The 18138-nt window shown below is 38.6% G+C and overlaps 2 protein-coding genes across 2 annotated transcripts; one reads left to right on the top strand and one right to left on the bottom strand.

The window, feature by feature from the left end:
- Nucleotides 1-4307: 4307 nt before the first annotated feature.
- On the bottom strand, nucleotides 4308-9442 carry pctp (phosphatidylcholine transfer protein). The gene is made up of 6 exons (XM_022739597.1): nucleotides 9286-9442; nucleotides 7892-8009; nucleotides 6905-6984; nucleotides 6608-6779; nucleotides 6252-6319; nucleotides 4308-5176 (listed from the first exon to the last, which is right to left on the bottom strand). The coding sequence occupies exons 1-6, from the start codon at nucleotides 9412-9414 to the stop codon at nucleotides 5102-5104; spliced, it is 642 nt and encodes a 213-aa protein (XP_022595318.1). The 5' UTR covers nucleotides 9415-9442; the 3' UTR covers nucleotides 4308-5101.
- Nucleotides 9443-11029: 1587 nt separating this feature from the next.
- On the top strand, nucleotides 11030-15024 carry tmem100 (transmembrane protein 100). The gene is made up of 2 exons (XM_022739612.1): nucleotides 11030-11274; nucleotides 13704-15024. Exon 2 carries the CDS (start codon nucleotides 13793-13795, stop codon nucleotides 14195-14197), a length of 405 nt encoding a protein of 134 aa, XP_022595333.1. The 5' UTR covers nucleotides 11030-11274; nucleotides 13704-13792; the 3' UTR covers nucleotides 14198-15024.
- The last annotated feature ends 3114 nt before the right edge of the window (nucleotides 15025-18138 follow it).

Genomic DNA, 18138 nt, shown 5'->3' with positions numbered 1-18138 from the left:
TCGAATATGTCGGTAAACCAGGTATGATCATTCGCTTAAGGGTACAATCAATTATTTTACCATGTTAAAAATGAACTGAATTATACGGCAGTATGAAGCAGAGCCATAAAGAAATGTGATTGATGTTCTGTATTTTGTTATCTACCGCTGAGAAAACTGAGGTACCATTATAATTAGCCATGATGGAAAATACCCAAACTTCATAAATAATGGTGTCTAGGCACGGCAGTTTGAGATAATAATAAGTGGGCGCCCTGGTTGAGTCCACAGTGGGTGGAGTGAGAGAGAATAAAAGAGTTGATGCACAGAAGAGACAGTTTAGTTCACTCCCAGGACTGAACTCAGCTTTGGAATAAAACCCACATCGCATTGAACTCAGAAGACTGCTTGTGTTTTAATAGAGTCTACAAATCGTGTGGTGGAGGATCTGAACTCATATGGCTCGGGTGAAGACTGACTAACCTGAAACCAAATGTCTCCTTTCAGGTCCAAATTAGACATGCATAGTATAAGATATGACACAACTATTCTCCAGTGTCTTTAGAAGCTGTATTAAATAAAATACTACTCATACTCTTACATCTCCTTACAAGAGAGTATATATGAAATTGATGTTTTTCAAAAATGAAGTATACTTTGGACGTGAAATATAACACTAGTCTTCAGCATCATCAATGACCAGTTAATGTAATTTGTTGTACTACAATCCATCTTCAAGCTTTTAAGATATTTACACTTAAGAAACTAAAGACAAAACATTATTTTCCATTGGCTGGATTTGCTTGATGAAGCAGGGGCAAAGATCCAGTCTTATGACAAAGGTAGATAGACAGTAGGGGGGAGCAAGTAAGTATAGACCACCAAAACCATCACTACACCACCAGCAAAGTGACCTCATAGGAAACTACAACCATCTTCTTCCGTCAGGAAACATCTGGGCCAACACTAGTTTCACGACTCATCAGCACAGAAAAAAAAACATAGAGCAAGGGTGGAAGGGCGTGTCATAGCAAGGGAGGGGATAAAGGACCCTGGCCTGGTTTCACTTATACCTCTGTGGCAGAGGAGTAATCAGGAGGATTATAGGGGCAACAAGGAAATGACCCTGTAATTCATTATTTCCACTGAAAACTCCTCTGAGGAAGCAAGAAGTGAACTTATAATGTATATCAGGCCTTTGATTCAACATGTTCAGCAGTTACGTGCTATCCTAAATTAAAAAAGGAACATCAAATAATATCTGCTAAAATGTGAGGATTTGCTGCAGTTTCCATTTTTTATCATTGGATATTGAAAATCTTTTTTGGTCTAAAAGAACTATTTGAAGACGTCACATTGAGCCATGGGAATGTCATGCTTCCTGCATTTAACAGACCAAAAGAAAATAATTGTAAGCTGTGGCTCTAGATTAGACTAATGGGGAAAATGGCCTATAGATTAATCAATAATGAAGATCATTGTGGAGGCAAATTATACTAAACTTGGCCAAATGTACAAGCCTGTCCACGCTTTTGGTCTTGGGTCATTTTTCCGGCTTTCAGCTAGGTTTCAAACTATTGTGGAAAAGCCTTTCACAGATTGGAGGATGCAAATCAGGAAGCAAATCAATAGTTTTGGAATTAGACATTCAACTATCACATGTGGCTGTAATGTTAATGTGGCCATACCGTGTAAAGCAACAGCAATATACCAGGCAGTCAACGCTACAGCCAGCACGAGTTGGCACAGGTCACTCATACTACAGAGAGGCAGTACTAAATCAATTTCAAGATTTGTGTCACACCAAAATGCAGTGATAAAAGTCAGTTCCTAACCTGGTGAATGTTTCAGACTCATCATGCAGCTACAGCAGCCATGTCAACACTACACTCCAACCCTCTCAGGATGTGGCTGTCTTCTCCCATGCTCTGTTTTTGTCGACAGAACTGCACCATCACAGGATCACCTGTTGGAAGACACTTCAATGAATGACTTCAATATTTTCTGCTGCAGCTTTGAAATTTCATTTCAGGACTTCTGCTTCAGAATGAAGAAGATTTAACTGAGCATCTAAAGGAATAAATGTATCTGTACACTTTGGTTTGACAATGTCTGCCTTAAGAGACTCCAACTTTCATCTTGTAAATATCTTACGAAAAGTCGTGATCATGCAAAACACTTTCTAAAAAAAACACACTGTCTATCGTCTATGTCTCATCACAGTTACAGAAGCAGACATGAGTCATGTCACTGGTGAAATACATATAAAAAAAATCACTTACTTAGGTAAATTACAGGATGTCCTCTTTCAACTTAACTGTCTGGGTTAATAAAGTCACAGCTTAGGAAAGTCTTAAGTCTTATAGGATTCTGTAAAAACTTCAAGACAGTACTAAGTGCTGTTAAAATGACCTTGGTTTTTCAAATCTTGTGAGGGATTTATCCTCCAGAAAAAATGTGATGATAATACATTAGTGGCATACATTTTCTGGGCCCAGAAAATACATTTACATCTTTAAAGAAGAAGGAAGTAAACATACTTGTTCACACTTGTTAGCTAGACAAAATCAGTTTAAAGTTGTATTGGTGTATTGGACAGGCAGCCTCAAACATTGCAGCTTTACACACCTGTTTGTTATCATGAGATGGCCTTACTGATAGAAAACTAAAGTCCTACTGCTTTTAAATATTTTTTTTTCTGTCACAGACAGAAAAAAAGATCACAAAAAGAAGCCAGCTAGCTAACATGACAAGGAGCTACCATAACACGTTTGCTAGCTAGCTAAAGTTTAGGCAAATGCCCTGGCCAAATAAATGATTCACTCCCATCAGAAACACAAACAGAAGAGTCGTACAGCCACTTATAAAGCACTACCCAACTCTTTACTTGAACCATTAGTCCCAGAGGTAGTTGTTTATTTGGTTCTTACCGGCAGCAGCACCTCCTCCTGGAGGGTAAAACGCTCCACGCTGGAGAGGGGCCGTCTTCACACCTGCTCGATGGTTCATTGCGAGGCAACAAAAGTACCTGACCAGTGTTGCCAGATTTGACTAGCGGTCCAATCAGAGGCTAGAACCCACCCCATCGTCATAAGTGTGCCGAATCTGTTATTACCAGTTCCTGTTTGCTATGTACCATTTTTGTCATCACAACTACAATTAATTACTTTTATACTGAAGAAAACTTTAAAAACGTGATGATTCTCAGACTTCTAAGCAAGTTAATGGGAGTTTATTTGCGATAGAAATCCAAGATAATTGTATCCTGGGAAAGTGTAAATCACAGTGAATCTAAAACTGTTCATAAGTGGAAACCGGCCCAATGGTAGAGAAAGTATAGCAAAATATAACAACCCGACCACATCAATATTAACCTGCCCAATTAAAGAAAATGTAGTCTAAGTGGCGGAAACTGCCCAATCTGGCAACACCATAACCGACTAGTCTAATTATTAAGGGTTTTCAACAACATAGTGTCAAACTTACAACTTATATTACATTAAAAATGAGTTAAAAAAATTATGTTAATGATTAAAAAACAGTAGTGTTTGTTCCTAGTCACGAGGAAGCATGATTTTCTTGAATTATGAAAATCACACTAGAATTAAATTCAGGGTTTCCAAAAAGGACCCAAAACAAAGACGTTTTTACATCATTTGGATTCATGATCACATTGTGTCCCTTTGCATTGACTACACTTCACTGAGCTAATCAAGTCATTTCATTTTAAACTTTAACTAAAGTTTCAAGCAATAGAGACATTATGAATAAAGTAAATTCAAAGTAACATGTTCAAATTTGGTGAGGGTGTAGATTGGTACTACATCTAAAGGAACAAGGAAGTAAGCTTGAATCAGACACAATCAATACTGTTCAGAAAGCCATTGATTGAATTGATCAATTTAAAGAATGTAGTTTGTGGTGCTGATGAATTGTATTATGTTATACTGACTGGTGTTTCTATTATTTTGTCCAGCTCATTCATATCACTGAGGGTAAACGACATCAACACCTGTCTAAAAGAGAGTCAACAAAACTCAACATTATAACCTTCATGGAGGTGGATTTATTGCAGGACTGCATCAGTTTTAGCAAGGTGTACCTAATAAACTGGCAAGTGAGTATATAAACCTTATCCTCAGTGTCAGTGTCAAACGCTGCATTGCTTAGCAGCGATCAGGTTACCATGGTAGCATCCCATCTGTAAGACAACATGACAGTGTACACACCCATTGACCTTATGTGATGATCATGTTACTTGTAATGCATCATGTGACAGTGGATGTGATGGCATGCTGGAAAAAATGCAATAGACAGTTTTACGCCTCTAAATGTCAGTTTATTCATTTCAATGCAAAAATATTACACAGTAATAGTCATTTCATCACCAGATTAAACCAAGCAGAGGTACAGCCTAAACACAGTATTAGCTCAAATACTGTATGTTTGACCATATACATCCTTAACATTACCATTGCATAAGTAGTGAACCCATTGAAAAGAACCACAAGAGGCAACATTCCTCTAAAAGAGCAGATTTCTCATTTTCACTTCATTATAGCAAATGAGTGAATTCCACTGAACTGAAATGGACAATGAGAAGATTCCAGTGTGAACAAATGTACAATAAATCAAATTATATTGCATTTGTCACATTTCACATGTACAGTGAACAAAATTAAAACCAGGATAAATGACAATGACCTATATAAGAAGCTACAACTAATGATTGTTTCACCACATAGGGTCCAAAGTAATAAAACATCTGATTTTTTTATATAAACTTTTGTTTAAAAAAATATCCTGTGAAAGCTCCTGAATCCTGGAGGGGGCTGGAGCTTACAATGATTACACAGAAAAGACAATACAGTATTGGGTAATACAGCACAATGGAACTGAATTGATTCATACCAGCCTATCAATGAGGGTGGATGTTCATGCAGATCATGCCTGAGTAAACAGCATGCTACAACAACAAGTAGCAGCCCACACACCATGCTCCATTCACCTCATTACAGAAAAGTCAAATTTGCACATAAAAGATTAAAACATCTCCAAAAACTAAAACAATAAAAATGGATCAAAGCCCTTGTGTGCGAGGCCCCTGTCCCGTCGGCTGCATTCATTTCTTCTGGCAGTAGGTTTTGTAATTGCTGCAGGCCTTCTGCATGTCTGTTAAGAAACCTGGAACCCCACTCTGTTTCATAAAAACACAAAGTGGATTTGTCAGTGAGCATCACAAACACATGTGCCAGGAGGACCCACCCAAGGAGGGGCAACGAAGTGAGGAGCTGATGACATCACCCTGCCACACATCTGCTCACAATCATGATGGAAAACCATAAAGCAGGCGGAGAGATGGAGCTCTCTGAGGCCTGTGTGTGAACTCTTTTAACACCCTCTTTAAAGCCCTCAGCAAAGACCTGTTTGTGTAGGACAACAATGAACATATGTACATTTCAAAGATCACGATATGCTGGCGGGAAATAGTCATGTCACAATTTCCATGTCAATAAAAGTCTTAATATCTTTAAGTCTGTATACAAGCATAATAAGCTAAACAAATAAAATAAAAATGCTGCTCAGAGACAATAAACAAGAATGTCAGCCTGGCATTTTAATGTGGAGAGGGGAAACTACAGTTTTCTGACAAGACAGACTAAAATATGTGAACGAGAACAGCTGAATCGTGAGATTGGTTGTATTAAAACACAGTATGGGTGATGATGCAGAGCAGGAGGGGGAAAAAAATGGAGCTGAGGCTCAAGATGTTGTGTGTTACATATCAATATACAGTGTATCCAGTACCACTACTCTATGTCTTTTCTCTCCTTTGTGCAGCTAAGGAAGCATAATCCTCATGAAGCCCTTCAAATCTTTGTTGAGACATGAAGCTAGTTCACATAAACTACACCAACAAATCATGCAAAAGTTACATGAGATATTTCCTTGTCACTATTTCAATTACTTACAATTTACTTCCAAAACATGAGAATAAAAACAACTTACAAACTCAACTCTGCACTTCTAATGTTTGACAGGAGGCCTTGATTCAAACCACTCATGTTGAGTCACACTTTATTTGTCTCAGTGAGGAGGAAATTCTCTGCATCTGACCCATCTGTAACTGCTCAGTGACGCCAGTAACCCTTAAGCTACTTAATGGGTCAATCAGATTTAAAGCGGTAACATGTTTTTGTTTTTTCTTGAATGGATACTTGCATCATGTTTATATACTGTATTGCAGTAAAATGGAACTCGCATGCACTCACCTTAGCTGCCCAGTTCACCAGCCAGGTAGGAATCATACCGCCAGGGTTGTCGAAGTAATTCAAGAAAACTAAAATAAAGCACAAGCTTATTCATGATGATAGAACTGCGACTAATGTGACAGTTTTCAGAGATTTATCTATTGAACATCAGCTTGATTATTTGAACTGTTTTTGCACACATTTCTCCTGTAATGATGTATATTCATATCAGAAAAATATCTAAATTAATCTTGCAATATTAATTTCATCCATACTTCCTGCTCCTACCCAAACATATTCAAATGATATAAAACTGAAAAAGGACAAACATAAAAAAAGTGACAGCAGTATCATTGTGTTCCCTCATCACGTGTTACCTCTAGTCCCACAGGCTCCGTCAGCCTCCAGGGCAACGCTCTGCTTGTAGTCTTTGACCCGCAGCACGCCGCTCTTCTCTGCACACGCCGTCTCTGGAGAGCTTCTGGCCAGGATCACCCAGATCTTCCTGCCGTCCACATCCAGGTCTCTCCTGTCCCTAACGTACACATACTGAGGTTTGGATTGTCAGGGAAGATACTCTGTGAGTATGCTCTCCATAACCACCTCCTTTTAATTCTCCCACAAACTAATTGATGTGGACTGGGTGTAAATACATTTTTAAACCGGAAGGATACATCTCTATTTGACAGAGGAAACGGGTATTTCACTTCCCAGTAGATTGCTGACTGTCCACTGAAGTCCTTCTCATAGAGCTCTGAATAAAGAAATGACAAACTTAGTAAAAAAAAAAAGCAGCTAAACATCGGCAGTAGATGGAGGGATACATCATACACTGAAAAGTGATACAAAAGGCTGTAATAGTAATCCCAGAGAATCTCTGCCACATTGATGCCCAGTAGTATTTTCACAGTTTCATAACTGCTTCCATTAAAAAGTTAATAGCCAGTCATTTTGGATGAAAATCAAAAGCAAAATTCAACATCAAATCAATCTATGTCTGGTAGTGCCATAGTTATGGCTTAAAAATTCAATTTATATCATACAATTTGAACCAGCATAACCACTAAGTCAGTTGTTACTTTTGATTCTGAAAAAAATAACCCAAAAAAACACTTTGTTGGGGGAAAACCTGCATGTTTTTTTGAGGGAAGACAAAAGAAAAGACTCCACTACGGACAACAAGACTATCCCAAAACGCATCCTATGATAGAGGACAGTGCTACCTCTACAAAAATCATCTAAAACTTTTACTAATATACTGCATGCGATTCAAGTTGGATTTTTCTTTCTAAGAGACTAGGTAACTATATGACTATATGTCTACAGACCACAGCTACTGTACAACATGTTACCTTGTTACTGTAGATGTGCATGAAGGCAAGGATAAAAAAAATCAAAAATATCACTTCCTTATAAAACTGTAACAATAAAACCATTCCTATATGCAGAACATTATTTCAAGACAAGAAGATCTAAGAAGAAAAGACCATGACAACAAAAGGCCATGTGTGCTGCAGCCAACAAACCATGGTGAATGTCAGAAATTAAACATTACTGAAACTAATGTGAATGTAAAGTCTATTTCTTAGGCAGAGGAGAGATGAGGGATTTGATTTGGACAATGACAGTGTGAACCTCGCCTTACTGGGTTTTTTTTTTACCTTTCACATATCCATCCCAATGTTTCCGATAGGTCAAGTCCATGTAGACATCTGCACACAGCTCTGGAGTGCAGGTGGTGAGCACACCAAAGACTTTGTACTCATAAAGTCCAGTTTCCTGAAAACAGCACATGAAAGTTCTGTATTCTAACTGCAGGCAGCAAGCCACACCCCACAGTATGTAACTAATCCCAAACCACATAACTCTGATTAGAGCCACTCTGTGTTACACCCTTTCTCACTCTGAGTGAGGAAGTGTGTTGGATTTGATTCAGAAGTTGAAATATAGTTAACACCCTTAACTGCAATAAACATTTGCAGATTTTGGGGCTGACTTTATTTCAACTTGAATTAAAAAAAGAAGCAAAGTCATACCAAACTCAATTTAAAAAATCCATAAATTTAAGGTTTCTTAATTTTCCCTTTTTTGCAGTGGACAGCATGTCAAGGCCCCTAACCAAATTAATTCGTTGAAATCTTTAAAATATTTTGGGGAAAAGTGCATTATGAAGATTTTCTGGAGACTGGAGAACATAGTTCAGTGTGTGAAAATTTCAATTAAATTAAGAAACTGATTGAATGATTTATTTAAGACAGAAGATTGGTAGCAGTAATACCGGAGGTGTGTGATGAACTTCATATACAATATCAAGTTCTCATTCATATTTTAACATGGAGACTTTTTGCATTTTCTCTTGTTAATTTTTCCTCATAAGAGACAGAGGTAAAGGAGAGACAAAAGGGTTGAAGAGGATAGGATTTCCACTACAAAGTGCATTGTTTTTTGTTTTATGTAGGCTATTTCATAAATACTTTTTCATGCATTAATGACACCCAACATCAGTCAAAATAAACAGAAGTCATTGTATTATTCCCAAGTAATTGTATTGCTCCAAAGTAATTCCCCAAACAGCAGTTTTACAATTTAACATTGGACCTCTATTAAATTCAGTTTAAAATGATTAAAGGCTACTGCCTACATTTGTAAGATGTATGCCGAGTTGAATAGTGTATTCCATTATCCATCCAACATATTCAATAAAGTATGCATAGCTGGCCAAATGTGAAGTAGAAATAAATTGGCGGGGTTCTGAATGGAGTTTGGTGTGACTGGTACAGGCGGTTTGTGAATCAAGGGAAAAACACACCGGCTCTCGATCTATTTCCGGATATTTCCCATGCTTGCCGCTAGGAGACCACTACCGATGTGATTATGCAAATATGTTGTCAATAAATTAAATTCTATGAAACATAAATGTCACAGCCTATCATTTTGGAAAAGAACGAGTGGGACTGGGTGATATTACTACAGCGACGCTACAGGCTGACTCAAATTCATTCATACATTCGTTAGGTTCCATTTCATGTAGTGAAATCTTAGCAGTTGTCTGTACCTTGTCATAGAGGCGGTAGATTTTGACTCCCATCGTCTCAGTGAAGAGTTCCCATCCTCCCTCCAGCTGCGGCTCATCCAGCTCCCTCCACGCGCTTTGAAACTCCTCATCTGTAAACTGCAGCGACATGACGGTTCCTCTCACACCACCTGCCTCCCAGCAGTGACTCCAACACCAGGTTTCCGGTCAATACTTTCAAAATAAAAGAGGAAATGATGGATGTATTGTATCCATCAATCTAGATAGTGTATTTTAAGTTAATTTTTGCTATACTTACGCGCTGTTACTCAATCACCATTTTCAAAGAAGGACATTTAGCTACCTGTTTGTTTGGTGTTGTTGCTTCTATTCTAGTAAAGGATCTAAATCTGGTACTTCACAACAAGATTTTATGTTTCAAAGACTTTTCCTCCACTCCTCTCCAAAGGAAAAACCCTGTTTTTTGAGGCAGTTATCTGACAACTTGTTTCTTTTTAAGATTAAGAAAGATTATAGCAGCATTCAACATATGAGAAGCGCATAAAAATTGTTAGTAATAGATTTCAGTCATCTTCCAGGATCAGCATTAGAAGTAGTATCAGTTGCAGGTGGTCCAGATATATTTGTTCCAATTTGCATCATATTTTATGATTGTGTCATATGTTTTGTAATTAAAATAACATGTTATGTAAAATCTTAATATACAAAATCTATTACTACTATTATCATATAAATGTAGGAGGAAAACTATAATATTTAATTGTACATAGTCATATAGTATTATGAATGTATCATTTAGTATTTGTGCCTATATTAGTGGGTGAAGTGGAGAGAGATGACAGGAAATTAGAGGAGACAGAGTGGAGTGGCTTTGCCCATACTGTATGAGCATTAGTATCAGCCATCAGAAAATGCTCAGTAAGAAATACAGAACTGATATTTAAATTACTGATATGAAAATACAAAAACTTAAATGCAAATAAAGCGTCAGGCTAAATTAAATCAAATGGAAGAGAGAGTTTCTGTTGCTTTGACAAAATAATAAATTATAGACAAAGGAATACAGAGTCACGCTTATTCTAAAACTGTGAGTTTTTTTTCCTACACACACTATGAGAAACATTCTTGTAAATCTTTGTCTATAGAACATAATAGAGCTGCTACTGGGTTTCACCATTAGTTTTGGTTCGACATGCAATCATTTGTGTCTTTCATTTTTATAATTATCAAAATCTTGTACATTTCAATGAGGACAAGCAAATAGTTTAAGAAATGTTGTGTTCAATTTTAACGTTAAACAAATTGCCCACAATTAATGGAGACAGTTGATGCCAGGCAGGTGTACACACAATGCAGAAGGTTTTTGCCCCATAAATAAGATTAGTCCTCCCAATAAACCAATAAAAACTGAAATTTGCTTATGGCTACAAACAAAAATGGTGCGTAATAGAAAAAATGTAGGCTAACATAATATTGTTTAAAATACTTCTACCTGAAGCTGAAGAGCCAAAAATTTTCTATCCTTCCACATATTTAAAATGATCAATTAACGAAAAAAAACGTGAGCACCACCGGTTTACCAAAATAAAAAATAGTCACGGAAATACACAAATTCGGACTTCAAAATAAATGCATCCAATGAACTGAAATAATTACAAATTGCTCTCACAACGACATGCGATTTACTTTGAAATACGCAACCGGAACTGGTAATTTCTCTTATTTTTCTGAGCTTCACACTCCAGTCATCGATACTTGAAATAGTTGTTCTCAATGGGGATGGCAGTCAAGCTCTTAACCTGGGGACGTTACAGACGGACGTTTCTCATGAATGGGAGTCAGATTCCAGGCCGAGGAGAGACGCTGTTTGTTGTCAGACGCAAACAACACTCACTTTTAATTACATCAATCTGATTGAATATTTTAAGAGCGCGTTTTTTCAGAGACAAGTTTCGCCGCAGCGGAGGAGCACTACTCTGGAGACTGGGTGACATGGAAAACAGCTGTGAGGTAACTTCACTATTCTTCTTTCTATTCAAAGCTTTGTCGAACATGTCAAGCAGGTTGACCGCTCTGCGAAAAACAAGGGAAAGTTGCGGTATAATGATAAATCAAGTCAGTTAATCCTGTAGTTTTACATGGCGGGGGTGCAGATTCATTTGCTTAAAGTTTAGAGGACTTATTCTTAAAGTAACAACTTTAGGCTGATCTTCAGTTACAGTAAACAAACTTTAACTTCAGCATGTAAAACACTCTAAAAACAAACTAAAACGCCTGCTGTTGATAGTAATGTGGACTGTCATATCACAGACTCCATCTCTCTGTTACTGGTTTTCTTTTTGTTTTAAGCTGGGTCGTAACAAGCTTCACAACTTGGAGCTTTTTCTCTAATTCACTCCCTTTAATTAATCCTTGGTCACAAACTCCACTTAAATCTTCAGTCTGTCCGGATGAATGTTTCCAAGCCATGTAGAGCTGCAATGATCAGTCATTAATCAACCAACAAAGAAATCAATCTACAACCATTTTGATAATTGATTTATTATTATTTTATATTTTCTATTCTATTACACTAAACGAATATCTTTGGGTTTTGGACTGTTTCTTGGACAAAACAAGATATTACTTTGGAAATTCTGATGGACATTATTCATTTTATTGAGAAAACAATTGACAGATGAATCAATAATAACAATAAATTGATGCAACAATATGAAAAGAATCGGCCAATAGAAACACACCCAGGTGAACAGAAGAAATAAACTTATTGTTGTGCTGCACTGTTGAAGTTAGTTTAATCAGAGAATAAAAGACTGAACTGAATTTTCTCATCAGAAGTTTTTATTATAATTTAAAGCTTCTGTTTCCAGAGAAGAGACTGAAAAAAACTTTTCTTCAGTGTAAGTCACAGGGATACAAGCCTTTTATAAAATGTGGATCTGCAGTGGTTCCCAACATTTTTATGTGACCTCTCATCAACCAGATTGACATTCCCTTTCCCTTCTCACCATGGTTTTTAGATTCCTGAAAATGTCAAAGTCTCCAGTGTTTAGAAGAAGAATTTAAACATAAATTTGTGGAGCAGAAATGTTTCTTCGTTTTTTCTTCTAAGTCAGTAAGCATCGTCCGACCTGTCAGATTTATCTGCTGACCCCCTCATAAAACTGTCAACAGATAACAAAGGGAAAATTTCTAAATTTCTTTTAATTGTTTGGATTATCTTGATCCTTTATTTATGCAACCCAGTGTTTCCTCTAGGTTGACTGCAATGATGGGGCTTTTTTTAGGTGGGGTGGGGGCTTAGCTGCTAGCATCCTCACTTATGTTACCACATGTTGTGTGTTTAAAAACAAAAAAAAAACTGTCCATCTTTGGTATAACTTGTTGGAAATCTTTTATTGCACTTACGTAATGATTTGTCCACTCTTTGTGTGGGGAGGGGCTAAGACACGATGAAACAGGAAGCAGAGAAGAGAAGAGAAGCACCACTGTACATGACAGCAAAACGCTTTAGAGACTCTCACACTAAGCTGAAATGAAATGAGTGCACAAACATTAGGTAAATAACATATATATAATCAAATTTATTATATATTTTAAGTTCACACAGAAGTTTTCTACTCTTATTTTTTGAGACACTGGATGCCTGTCTCCGTCTTCATAGAGGTTGGTGGACAGTGTAAAACACCAGAGACAACGATGGGAAGAAGTCCAGGAAAAGGCTTTTCCACACTGTCAGGAGACAGTTCTGATGGAGAAGAAGTGAAGCTTTTATTTTATTCCTAATTTTGTTTTAAAAGCAGTCCAAAAATACTGGATTCAGCCAATTAAATACTCATGTGTAATTTTAGTGAGAATCTGCCAAAATTTTACCCAAAATATAGAGTATATAACCTTAGTAGGAGCTAGGGGGCTGTTCTTTTTAATAACAGAAATACTAAATGACCCGTGTTTGTAAACCCTGACAATGAAGGAAAGTATAACTGAAACCGTACTTCCCACTTATTGTCACTCAGCGTCTGAATCACATCTTTCCACACACCAGACGTGGGGGTGGGTGGGTGGGTGGGATGAGTGCTTGTGAAATTGCTGGTGATTTTGAAGCTCCTCGCATTTCACGGAGCAGTTTGTAATGTCATATCCTGCGCTCTCTAGGGAATGTCTCAGCTCGTGCTGGTCTGAGTGGTCCTGCGTCATTCAGACAAGTCCTCTGACTGGGTCAGAAGGCGGCTGGGACTGTGCAGAGAGGTTACGTGGGTTTATTAAAGCAGCATGTGGTGGTCAGAGAGTGGTGGTGAATTGTGAAATGTGGGATTGAATTCCAACAAAAAGCATCTGCAAGGTCTTTTGTTTTTCCCCCTGCAGAGCTGAGTCCAGTGTTGAGCAACACGCTTGACTCTTTGCTCTCCCTTTAATGAATGGTTTCTTTCTCCACACAGACTGGGAGATGCTAGCAAGGAAAAGGGGTAAAAGGGCAACGCTGAGGAACCATCTGTGGTTGGTTTAGAGGAGACTGCTGAACTCTGCAATGCCCGAAGACGCTCATAAGGACGCCATGAGAACACCTGCGACCCCGGAGAAGGCCAATAACAATGAGCGCCCTGCAGCCACTGTAACGGCGGTCAACATCCCCCTGGTCAATGAAGTCCAGCTGACTGCAGCCACCGGTGGGACGGAGCTGTCCTGCTATCGCTGCACCGTCCCATTTGGCATAGTGGTGCTCATCGCGGGCATCGTAGTCACCGCCGTGGCCTACAGCTTCAACTCACACGGATCAACCATCTCGTACTTCGGCCTGGTGCTCCTCTCGGCCGGACTGGTGCTCTTAGCGTCCAGCGCCGTCTGCTGGAAGGTGAGACTGGAGAGGAAGAAGGAGAGGCGACGAGAGAGCCAAACCGCCCTGGTCGTGAACCAGAGGAGTATTTTTACTTGAACTTGATCAGTTTGAACAACACAAATCTTGATTTCTAGAACCTGTAAAGGCCTGATCTTCACATGGTTTGGAGCTGGAGAACCAACTGTAGGCAGATGTTGTCCCCCATGGATGTCCGACCTGTAAAAGCTTTGACCGCAGACTCTCAAGGCCCAGAACTTAAACCTTTGAAGGCATCGTAAGGGATCTATTTGTCAAACAGACGCTGAGCATCTGGCGAACTGGGAACTCAGCCAAAAGGAATGTATCACAATTAAGATGAATTACCACTGTGCAAAGCCATGTAGAGGAAGTCTCCCATTAATCTGCTGTTGGATGTGGCGGCTTTGATTGTAATGGGAGGGATTGTGGTTTAAAGAGCCCAGGAAAGGAGAAGGAAACTGGAAAATCCAGGACAATGATTCATGTCTCATTTTCTACACTTCAACTTGCACATATCTGTTATTGTTCATCTCACAGGGAATTATTAGGAATTGCCTGTTATGGAAGTATGGTACTGTTAAAAATCTGCCAATATATTCTGTCCAGCACATAAGATTAGATGGCAGGTGATGTTATACACACAGAATATTTAACCTTTAATATGTATTCACTTAAAGCACTTTGATCCTTCATAATCATCATATTCAGTATTAAACAACATTAAATTCAATAAGTGATGCATCCAAAGTTTGAGTACTATTGCTTATCATGGTGAATATGGAACATTTAAATTGTGTTGTGGCAATGCTCTTATTGTCCACGGTGTACTTCCATATTGTAAAAAATATTACATGTAGCATATGTTTTTTTTTTTTTTTTGATATAATCATTTGCATGTATTAACATGACGCCATGAGGTTTAATAAACTCATTAATACTCAAACATGTAATGGTGGCACAGTTGGGAAGACGGATTAAAGTAATGAGAAAGAAAGTAAGATGACAAGATGAATGTTAATCTTGTGTTTATGTGTTAAGGAAAAGGCTGGTCAGGACGTGGTCAGCATAGCATAGCATAGCATAGCATAAAGACTGGAAACAGGGGGAAATGGCTAGCCTAGCTCTCTCCAAAGTTCAATATCAATCAAAATCAATATATCTGCAGATCACTAAATAACACATTGTTTCTTTTTTGTTCAGTACAGAACATGTACACTACATCGATCAAGCTAGACCATCATGCATTGCCTGTCGCGGAAGCACTGCAGAAGAAGTCATCTCGCCAACAGGCTAACTGCTAATGTTAGCTGCTAGCTAACTCCTGAGACGTCTCGACTGTGCTGCGGCTCGTCTCTTCCTCTGCCTGAGCAGCAGGATTTCAAAAATTAATATTAAAATGCTTGTCGGGACCATATTTGAAAGCAACACAAACTGACAAAACAATAAGAACAAGTTAATAGATGAAAACATAGGCTACATAATGCACGAGAGATACGTAAAATTGTACAGTTTGTGAGATAGCATGTATTTTTGCCTCATATGTGATGCAGATGCCCTCGTGTTTGTTTATGCAACAGAGATAATAATTACGTCAGTGAGAGAGATAATAATTACATCCAAGTAGTGTCCGAAATGTGTCAACTTCTATATGCACTTATCCCCTTGTGAGTATCTATTTAGCAAACACTATAGTGAGTAGGTGAGTGAGTGGACAATCTGAACACAGCCTTGAACTTATCTATTGACAAACAGCAGTATATCCATCCGCCCGGCATCTCCGGCTTTAGTGTGGGTTATCAGGTACAGGCAACAGGCACAGATGGTATTGACCCTGACAACCTCACTGTAGCCAACGTCTTTACATTTCGTTTTTTTGTGTACAGATCAGAGAAATCAGATACAACGTCCTGATAAATCAGCTTTTCAGATATTGGTGAGTGTAATTTGGTAGTTTGGACAGAGCTAGGCTAATTCTTTCCCTTGTACAGAACACACAGGTATGAGACTGAAAATTGATCCCATCATTTTATTCTAGGAAATATTTTTTTTTTTATATCTATATATTTGCCGCCACATTACCACATTACCTCTTTGGCATTTTTTGTGAAGTATCAGGCCAATGTGGGACCCAAATGTCTGAGACCACTTTCCCACTCACGTGAATAGGACACTGGTCTCAAATTTTGGCCCCCATCGTGTAGCCCAAGACTGATAAAGAAGTACTGCATCTGTTACAAGCCGATGCCACCTGCCACAATGAATTAGTCAGGCTTTCAGTGTTTATAGGAAATGTGACTCTGGGTGACGCTGACATCAGTGTTTGTGTTTCTTAGAGATGGTTTATGGGTTGGAGATGTGATGAGTTATTATATTAACATTCAGCTCTCTGCCTCCAGGGCTGAATTGAAGGAAATGTGACGTACATGGGTGTGCCCGAGTCTTCACACACAAATACACACACTCGTGCCTGATGTTGACTATTTCAAATAATCAAAACGAATGTGGCAAACATTTTGTGCTTTGACTTGTGATATCATTACAGTGCAGTTAAAGTAAATAAGTTGACTAATTAGAGGGTCAGCTCACCCTCCCCACTCCCTAACACAATGTTGGTGAATGGAATTTTGTTTATGGTGCTCACAGCATACAGATACAGTCTTCTCATTATGCTCTGATTGAACTACCTGATATATTTGATGGTCCCTCTAAATCTTATCCAAGAGACATGGCAGACTAAATACTGGATCCTGACAAATCATAGCTTCCCATCTTGTGTTGCACTTGGCCATCAGAAAGGAGGTGGTGGTGGTGGTGGTGGTGGGGTTGCAATCTACTTCGACGTCCCACCAGACATCACCAACATCATCTTTGCTCTTTCCTCCCTCCATTTTAACAGTTGTGCACCAGGCAGTCACACTAGCGTTTTTTGCAGTGTTGGTTGTCCTACACTATGACAATGCTATACTATGGCAATTGTTGCGACCAATGCTCATTCTGCATCAGCTAAATGTTTGTTTGGGGTTCATTGACAGTTTGATAGTCTACTTTCAGTAGTCAAGTCGACCGTCTTACTCTTATTCATTTATTTCACATTTCAGGACATAAATTCCCAGTGGTAAAAGGAAGTTGAACTCTCCTGTTTGACCCTGTTAAGTTTAAAATAGCCTGGACGTGGAAGTATATTTATAGGCAGCATTTGCGTTGCTATGCGTCCCTGTGACACCAGACACTACAACTAAATGGTTTCCTTGCGTCAGAGGAGAACCTACAACACACTTTGTCACTTTTGGGAGATCACCAGCACCACATGCGATCAGCTATAGGCTGGTACCGTATGGGCGCAGAGATCGGATCGGTAACACATTTACGGGACACATGACACAGTGAGACGTCAACTCCCCTGTTTGTCAGGTTGGAGCAAGGCAGACTGAAGCTGGAAAAATTGGTGACTTGATATGAAGTTTGACAGGTGCTCTCCACCAGTGTCTTCAGCCTCTTTACACACTGCTAGCACCTTTTTGTGCCTCACATGGTTGTCATTTCACTCAGCGCCACACTGCCGGGTTAGTGTATTGATAAACAGCAGAGAACTCTAGTCATCTAAGTGGAATTAGTTAAACCACAATGAAGAAGAAATACACAAGAAATATAATGAAAATGTACTTTAGTATGAGTCAATAAGTATTAGCAAAAGAAAAAGTACTCAGTATGTTTTCACAGTTGGAAAAGGAAGGATAGGACAGAAGGAAATAAATTACGATGGAAAGGAGCTTTGGAGGAAAGGAAGAAGGAAAGACAAAGGAAAGACAGGGACAGATAAAAGAAACAGAAAACAAGAAAGATGGGAAAGATATATTTAGAATAGAAAATAAAGAAATCAAGGAAGAAGGGAAGGAAACAAATTGGGGGGAGTGGTAAGAAGGAAGGAAGGAAAGAAACAAAGTAATCCAGAGAGATGGTAAGGAAACAAGGGAAGAAATAAAAGGAAAGGGGGAGGTAAAGAAAGAAAAAAGGAAGAA

Source organism: Seriola dumerili, unplaced genomic scaffold, assembly GCF_002260705.1.
Source record: "Seriola dumerili isolate Sdu_G_001 unplaced genomic scaffold, Sdu_1.0 BDQW01000044.1, whole genome shotgun sequence".
NCBI lineage: Eukaryota > Metazoa > Chordata > Actinopteri > Carangiformes > Carangidae > Seriola > Seriola dumerili.
This window is presented reverse-complemented; position numbering and strand designations above follow the sequence as displayed.